This window comes from Quercus robur, chromosome 5 (genome assembly GCF_932294415.1).
Source record: "Quercus robur chromosome 5, dhQueRobu3.1, whole genome shotgun sequence".
Taxonomy (NCBI): Eukaryota; Viridiplantae; Streptophyta; class Magnoliopsida; order Fagales; family Fagaceae; genus Quercus; species Quercus robur.
Genome location: NC_065538.1, coordinates 60,847,324 through 60,855,822, shown reverse-complemented (window position 1 = coordinate 60,855,822; position 8,499 = coordinate 60,847,324). Strand labels below are relative to the sequence as shown.

The 8,499-nt window shown below is 34.2% G+C and overlaps 1 protein-coding gene across 1 annotated transcript; it reads left to right on the top strand.

The window, feature by feature from the left end:
• Positions 1-820: 820 nt before the first annotated feature.
• Positions 821-2,026, top strand: LOC126728485 (uncharacterized). The gene is made up of 2 exons (XM_050434297.1): positions 821-1,844; positions 2,013-2,026. The coding sequence occupies exons 1-2, from the start codon at positions 821-823 to the stop codon at positions 2,024-2,026; spliced, it is 1,038 nt and encodes a 345-aa protein (XP_050290254.1).
• Positions 2,027-8,499: the final 6,473 nt, after the last annotated feature.

The window sequence follows — 8,499 nt, the reverse complement described above, 5'->3', positions numbered from 1 at the left end:
GCTAAAAGAAACATTTCAAATACCATTTGAAAATAGGAATATGACTAAAATCACTTGGTTTTAATCAAATTTAAAGAACAAGAACCTTTTTAGAAAACTTACTTTGAAACTCAATTATTTTCGGAAAATAGTTTAGTTTAGAAATCATATTTTAAATGAGATTTGGAAATTCAAAACATTATTTCAAATTCGAAGTCTCTCTTTAAAACATTGTCTAAAAGTCGAAGTTTCTCTTTCAATAATGTAAAAATAATGCTTTCAATAAACTTTAGAAAACGTAAGCTTTAAAAACATAACTTTTGAAAACTTTTTACTTCTAAGAACCTAAAGAATAAAACTTGTGCATATTATAGTGTTTTTAATATGATATTTGATATATTGGTCGATTGTTATAGAATAACTAATAGGTATATTCGGATTAGATGTTTCTGTGTATGGGAAATAATTCTGCCTATATTGTGACTCTAGGAAAAAGAGAAGGTTATGGAGGATTATAGTGTTTTTTTTTAGGAAGTAGTTCATGATAATGAATTTTCATGCTTATTGATTAAAGTAATTTTCTGTTTAGAGCTTACCAGAGCTCTAGGTTATGATTCTGTAGACAATTAGGACTTTTGATGTTTTTGTATAGGATGTGGAAGAATAGGCTTGAATCATTGGATAATCAATGGGTATTTTATGGGTTTGATAATTGTTAGGAGCTGTGTGTCTGTATGCTTTGAGTCATGAGAATAGTAAAAGCTTTAGTATCTCTTGTATACTATGATTTTTCTTTTAGGTTTATCCAACTCTAAAGTGTTGTTTGTTTGGTTATAGGAAAATGCCACCCCGCAATTCTGCCCCTTCTAGTTCTGAGCTAAATCCTGAAAACCTTGAGGGTGTTTTTAATGCTATTAGAAGTCTTGCTGAGGTGGTGGAAAAACATGTTAGTACTAGTGGAACAGCTAAGCCCAAAGATGCTGAGATTGAAGGATGTACCATTGAGCAATTCAGGAAAATGGGTCCTCCTTCATTTTTGGGAAACCCTGATCCTATAGAAGCAGAGACTTGGATAATGCAAATGGAGAAAATATTTGATGTGGTTGGTTGTACTGAAGTGCAAAAAGTCTCTTTTGCTTCATTTATGCTGAAAGGGGAAGCAGAGCATTGGTGGAGATCCACTAAAAAGACTTTGCCACTTGAGAAAGACGAGATATTGACTTGGACTATTTTCCTTGATGCTTTTTATGAGAAATATTTTCCAGAAAGTATACGGGATGAGAAAGAAGTGGAGTTTATGGAGCTCATTCAAGGGAACAAAACGGTATTACAGTATGAGGCTAAATTTACTGAGTTGGCTCGATTTGCCCCTCATATTGTGTCTGATGATGTTAGGAAGGCTAAGAAATTTCAAAGGGGTCTACGACCAAGTATTAGAACTAGGATGGCAGCCTTACGATTGAAGGCTTATTCTGAGGTAGTAGAAACTGCAAAAGTTGTTGAGAGGGAATGTGAAGACTATCAGAGGATTCGAGATCAAAATAAAAAGAGATCCAAGCCTGAAGAATCTCAAAAAGAAAATGAAAATGACAAACCATTCAAAAAGAAGACTACAATAGAACTAGAACCTAAGGTGGTGCAACATGTAATAGAGAATTGTTCAAAGTGTGGTAAAAAGCATAACGGTGTTTGCTGTCGTGAAAGTGGGGCATGTTTTAAGTGTGGAAAAATGGGTCATCTTATCAAAGATTGCCTAGCTTTGAAGACTGAGCCGATGGTTAAGCTTAATGATATGAATCAAAGGCCAAAAATCCAAGGACGAGTGTTTGCTATTACTGGGCAAAGTGATGAGGAAACTAAGTCAGGTATCATCTCCTTATTTTTTTATTTATTTTATTTTTTTCTTATTAAGTGAAACAATGGTTACTGAGTTTATGTAAGTATTGTATGGTTATGATAGTAGACAAGGAAGTAATGGCTGATTTTTTTTTTTTTCTCTTTAAGATTTGAGACTTTGATATTACATAGTGTAGATTGGTTAGCATGATTTTTGAGTTCTAGATAAGGGTTGTATTCAATAGTGTATTTTCTTATGGAAAGGATATTATGCATTGACAATAGGTTATGAAATAGGATGACTGTGAGGAATAAATATCGATTACCCAAGATTGTCCTTAAATCAGGTTACCATCAACTCAAAGTTAAGAAGGAAGATATTCTTAAGATTGCCATTCACACATGTTATGGACAGTACCGAGTTTTAGTGATGCTAATTTGGTGGACTAATATCTCGCTATGTTCAAGGACTAAGGTACATCAAGTTTAGAGGACTAAACTTATTTTAAGGGGGGAAGAGTGTAATACCCCAAATTTTGATTTTATAATTATCACAGTACCTTGTCAATTTTAATATAGAGTTGAGGTACCATTTGTGTGTGCACAGTAAGATGGGAGTAGACAATTTTGTGGTGCTACAAATAGATGAGAAAATTAAAGTTTTAGAGGACTAATATCTTTCTATGTTCAAGGACTAAGGTACGTCAAGTTTAGAGGACTAAACTTATTTTAAGAGGGGAAGAGTGTAATACCCCGATTTTATCATCATTATTAATATTATTATTTTAGCTTTGACAAGTGATGTGGATAAACATGTAGTGTCATGATAGGATTATTTACATAGTTTTTGGATATGCTACATGTGAGGTGTAATTTTGCGGCCAACAAAGATTACTACCAAGTAAGAGATGAAACAATAGACTGCACAATTAGGTAACGTGTAGTCCTCTTTTATTTTGTTTCAATTATAGAAAGATTAAGGAATTAAAGCAGTATTCTCCTTATCGGTTAAGGAAAAGGCTGAGAGAATAAAAACCTTTTTGGATAACAAGTCTAACAGTTATTGGAATCCCTTGGAATTCTAGCTTACCTAAATAGGCCAGTAGTTTAAAATACCTTAAATTGAGGTTAATTAGAAGCTATAAAATCTTGGAAGGCTCTAGGGTTACTTCATTATACGCTTTAACAAAAAAAAAAAGAAAAAGAGCATGGACGGCTGGAGGCGTCATCTATAGACTATAGTTAGCGCTCAAAGATTGATCTCTCATCAGGTAATCATTTCCTAGTCTTGGCAGGGACAGATCTATAGTTTTTATTAGAGCTATTGTCATATAGTATTTGGCCTATGATTCAAGATGAATAGAATATCTATTCAAGTGTATCGCTGCCATGATTAATTCGGTTATTATATTTTAGTGCGTGAAAGATTTGGTATGAAGGACTAGACTAGACTTTGAATACTTTGATTATATTACTAGTTTAGGTTTGACCCTAAAGAGAAGGTAGTGTTCAATAATAACATGAAGTCGTGTAGTTGGTTTAATATGATATTTGATATATTGGTCGATTGTTATAGAATAACTAATAGGTATATTCGGATTAGATGTTTCTGTGTATGGGAAATAATTCTGCCTATATTGTGACTCTAGGAAAAAGAGAAGGTTATGGAGGATTATAGTGTTTTTTTTTAGGAAGTAGTTCATGATAATGAATTTTCATGCTTATTGATTAAAGTAATTTTCTGTTTAGAGCTTACAGAAGACTAAAAGTGCTCGGCTGTGTTCGGATATATTAGCAAGAGAGGTAAGTAATTATGCAAAATATGCACAAGTTTTGTCATTTAGGTTCTTAGATGTCAAGGTTTTTCAAAAGTCATATTTTTAAGTTAAAGTTTCCTAAAGTTTATTGAAAGCATTTTTATATCATTAAAAGAGAAATTTCGAATTTTAATTAATGTTTTGAATATCCGAATCTCATTTAAAAGATGATTTCTAAACTAAACTCTTTTTAGAAAATAATTGAGTTTCAATGTAAGTTTCCAAAATGGTGTTTGTTCTTTAAATTTGTTAAAACCAAGTGATTTTAGTCATATTCCTATTCTCCAAATGGTATTTAAAATGTTTCTTTTAGCAAATTAAATTTTTAGATTTACTCAAGAATTGTAATATATTTATATAAACTCTTCATTTCTTATTCATTCCCTAAGAGAGTCAAGCTTCCTTTGATTTATGTTCTATTCGATTTTGTGATCTTTGATATGCCTCTGTATTTGAAAAGAAATTGTTAATATCAAATAAATTATTATAATTTGTATAAACTTTGCTTTGTGATATGTGACTCAAAATAAGTGTTTTTAGAATTGATCAGATATATCAGATATATGTGTAAATCTGCTCACAAGATTGTATGTGAGAATATGTGTTGATCCCTCACCAGCAGGGGTTAGATGTTGGTATCCGCTCACAGGATTGTATGTGAGAATATGTGATGTGTATATGTGAAACTGTGCTCTGATCAATTTTATGTATATGATTTCAAATGATTTTAAGATGTGATTACATATGTATTAAGTGATTCATTATATGCTTTGTGGAATAATTATTTTTGATATCATTGAATGATTTTGTGAAAAAGTAAAATACTCGTCCTTTGCTTGACTCTATTCCGTTGTGTATTCTGTATAATTACTTACTGGATGTGTGGCTCACCCCATCAATTAAAATTTTCAGATTAAAGTTGGTTGGGGAACAGAACCTTTGGATTGCTTAATAAGGTGCAAGGTAGAGCGTGGGAGTTTTAGGCGAAGTCATTAATACTTGAAGTCTTAAGAGATTATTAGTTATTTCTTTTTATTTCGCTTTAGATTGCACTGTATTTTGGAGATTATTCTAAATTTGAGGATGTGGACTTTTGTAAGAGATTTATCAATAGCATTGTTTATTTGGAGTTTTGAATGATGTTTAAATTAATCATGTTTATTGAGTGATATTAGTTCAACAAGTTAGTCATGCTTCAAAATTCATGTTCCATGGATTTGGGTCGTGACAGTAACGATATATACATTTGCAATATTTTTCATAAAAAATTCACAACAAATTCAATGTGATAATTTGTTATTGGTTTTAATTTGGGTCCACCACCAATATTATTATTTTTTACCTATCAATAATAAATTGCCACCAAGGATTTGAATATTGTGGAAGTAGCATTACTTTAAACAATTTCTTTTGAATAATGCTAGGGTCACAAATTTTCATAATATTTCTAAATTAGTAGAGATTTTTTTTTTTTTTTTTACTAAGCATAGAAAAAAAATTAAATTAGAGATTACGGTGAGCCCATGTGTGAGTTGGCATTAGGGCTATCCATCAACTAGGGGTGTCAATTCGGATTAGCGTGTCGGGTTCGTGTCGTGTCGAGGTAGGGGTATTCGACTAAATGGCTCAACCCTAACCCGACCTATTTAATAATCATGTCATGATCCTTCAACCCTAATCCGACCTGTTAATAAGGCGGGTTGACCTGACCCAACCCAACCCATTTGACATGCTTAATAAACGAGTCGTGTTGGGTTAACATGAATGTAACACAACCCATTTCAACCTACATAATATTAAATATAACATCCATCTAGAAATAATTTTTTTTATATCCCAAAAAGCAGTGCATACACTTCAATTTTTCAACCCATATTCAAAATAATATAGTTCAACAAAAATATAACATTCATCTAGAATATAAGTTCTTTACACTCCAAAAGAAGTGCATACACTTCAACCCAAATTCAAAATAACGAAGCTTAACAAAAATAAAATAATATAGTTCAACAAAAATATAATATCCTTGAAACTTGTCAAATGCTAAGAATCAATATTGAAAGAATTTGAGCAAACAGTAGACTAATCCTGACTATGACCATGATTATCATCCATAGATTCTTTGTTGATGTCCAAATTCATAACATCTTCCACAAGCTCATCCATTTTCATTTGTGCAAGTTCTATGCCAAAAAGAAAAAAAAAGAAAAAAAAAAAGAAAGTATTAGTAGCTCTAGGGTCTATAAAATTTCAATTTCATATTATATCCCTTGTAAATTTTTGTAATTACTCACTTTTCTTTTTAAATTTAAAATAAAATAAATATTTATTTGTTATACGAGTTAAACGGGTTGTGTTATGTGGGTAATTTTGGGTTGACACAAATAAATTGGCGTGTCAAACGTGTCTATTGTGGGTTACGCGGGTTGACTGCTTATGACACGTTTCTTATCGTGTCGCTTTCGGGTCGATCCGTTTATGACCCAAACCCATTAAGGTCCAACCCTAACCCGAAAAAACCTGTGTTGGGTTCGTGTCGTGTTCGTGGGTTGGGTCGAACATTGACACCCCTACCATGAACCTGTTTGACCCGATCCAACCGCCTGACTCGATTCGACGTGAAGACCCACGGGCGGATCTGAATCCCCAAATTGGTCGAGTGCGGGTCTGATAAGTTTAAAAATCAGTTTTACAGGTCGGTTTTGGGTTTCCTGAATTCTAACCCATTTAAAACGACCCAATCGCCCATAATTTTAAAAAGAACTTTGACTTGGGTTACATTCTATCTTTTGCATTCTACGCTGAACACGCCTCAGCAGTCAGCCCTTAACACCTTTCCCAAAAACAAAAAACACACCTCAAACTTGTTAGTTTCAGAAAAGCACTCTCCCTCTCTCTGATCTCTCTCTCTCTCAAATCCTTGTCCCTAGCCTTCTTATTGCCGCCGTCTCTTGTTGTTGAGTTGGGTTCTATTGCCACCCCTAACCCTAGCCTCCATCGCTGACGTCGTCGAGTTGGGCCTACTGCCGCCGTCGCTGACTCAAAAGTCAACTTGAAACTCCTTATCTCGATGAATCCTTCCTCTAATCTACTTGAAATCTCCTCTAATCTTTGTAGTTTATGGGTTAGTAAAAAATATTATTGTTTTTTTTCTTTTAAAAAAAATTGTATTGATTTTGTGGATGTGGTGATGGTGGGGGAAGGATTGGTGGTGTGGGTTTAGTCTTATTTCCCTCTTTTTCATTTTGATCTCATGGATCTACTGTTTTTGACTTGGTTTGTGTTATTTGGATTTTGATTTCTTTGTTATTGTTTGGGTTTTTGGTGTCTCTGTTCTCTTTTTTCTAGGTTTTGATTTTTTTTTTCGAGCTATTTGTTTTGGGTTTTGATTTGTATCTTGTTGTGATTCAGACCCGAAATCACCCAATGGTTTCAACCCGTTCAACTGATGACCCATGCCATCGGGTTTGACCCGAACTTTCGGTCGATCGCAAGTCCATATTCCATTCACTTGATTCAATCGAGTCGGGTGCGATTCAACCCCAAACCTGATCTGACCTGACCCTTGGACAGCCCTAGTTGGCATGTTAATTTGGAAATTTTTTTAAATTATTGTAACTTTTTTTTTGTGAAAATTGCATTATTAAACATTTTTAATATTTTTTTTATAGATAATATAAACAAAAGACACAAGGAATGGGGAAGGAGGGAGTGGGAAGACAAGACTTACAGGCATTTACAAAATGGCCTAACCTTAGTAACATTTTTTTTATACCTATTGTCTAATATTTGGAACTTGATTAATGCTCTTAAGGGTATAGAAATATCCTCATTGGTTAAAATTTAGGAACCTTAGGCAACTGCCTAATTGCATCATAGTGATGCGGTAACAAGGATAGAGGGGAAAAAAAAGGAAAGGAAAGGAAAGAAAGCAAACGAGGAAAGAGGCGATAAGAGTGGCTTCAGAGGAGGTTTTTGTGGCTCGCCATTTTTGCATTTTCAAGCTACAACAAAATGTTTTCACAAATATCATGTAAAGCAAGAGATAAATGATGATTCATCCATAAGAATGATAGCTAAAATATATATATAGATATATATGGATGAGTGGAAAATTTTTTTTTTGAATAAGAAAGTCGATTCTCCCTCCATCCTTCACTTCTTGGGTGGTTTCCGGAGGTTGGAGTGATTTTGTCACATGATTTGGAGCATCTCCAGCAGCTCAATGAGCTAAGGATAGAACTTTTTCAAGCTCAACTTCACAATGCTCTTCTTGCGCGGTAAAGCATCATACAACTTCCCTTGGAACGACAAGTTGGTGTGAGAAACACCATCTCTTCGCTGGTTCCACACCTTTGGAGGCACCATTTCTCTTGTGTCAGCTGCTTGACTCCCCAGCGGAGTCGCCAAAATGTCGGGGACGTTTTTGCGACAAGGGCTGAAAATGCGAGAATGGCCCAAATCTCCCCTGGGTTCTTTAGAAGTGTTTATTTGTGGAGAATCAAGCCCAAAATTCCAAATGTATGATGAACAAAAGGCTAATGGTGCTTTGACAAGAGAAAATCAAAATGCTAATAATGAAAGTGCAGAAAAAGCATAAAAACATAAAAGGTCTGAAACTTCGACCCACAGTCACACAGAAGAAGAAATTGTGGAAGGTCGTGAGGAAGAGAGGGAAGATTCCCCTGTACCCATATTTCCACTCCTAAGATTCAGAATTGTGAGAATGTCTCTTGGCTAAGTAGGTTTTTGCTCTCAAGTTTCAGCTCTATAAGGAAAACGTGGTTTAACAGGTCTGAAACTTCGACCCACAGTCACACAGAAGAGGAAATTGAGGGAGGTCATGAGGAAGAGAAGGAAGGTTCCC

What these genes read in the sequence shown, in the direction of transcription:
- LOC126728485 (XM_050434297.1), top strand. Translation starts at nt 821, where the DNA reads ATGCCACCCCGCAATTCTGCCCCTTCTAGTTCTGAGCTAAATCCTGAA.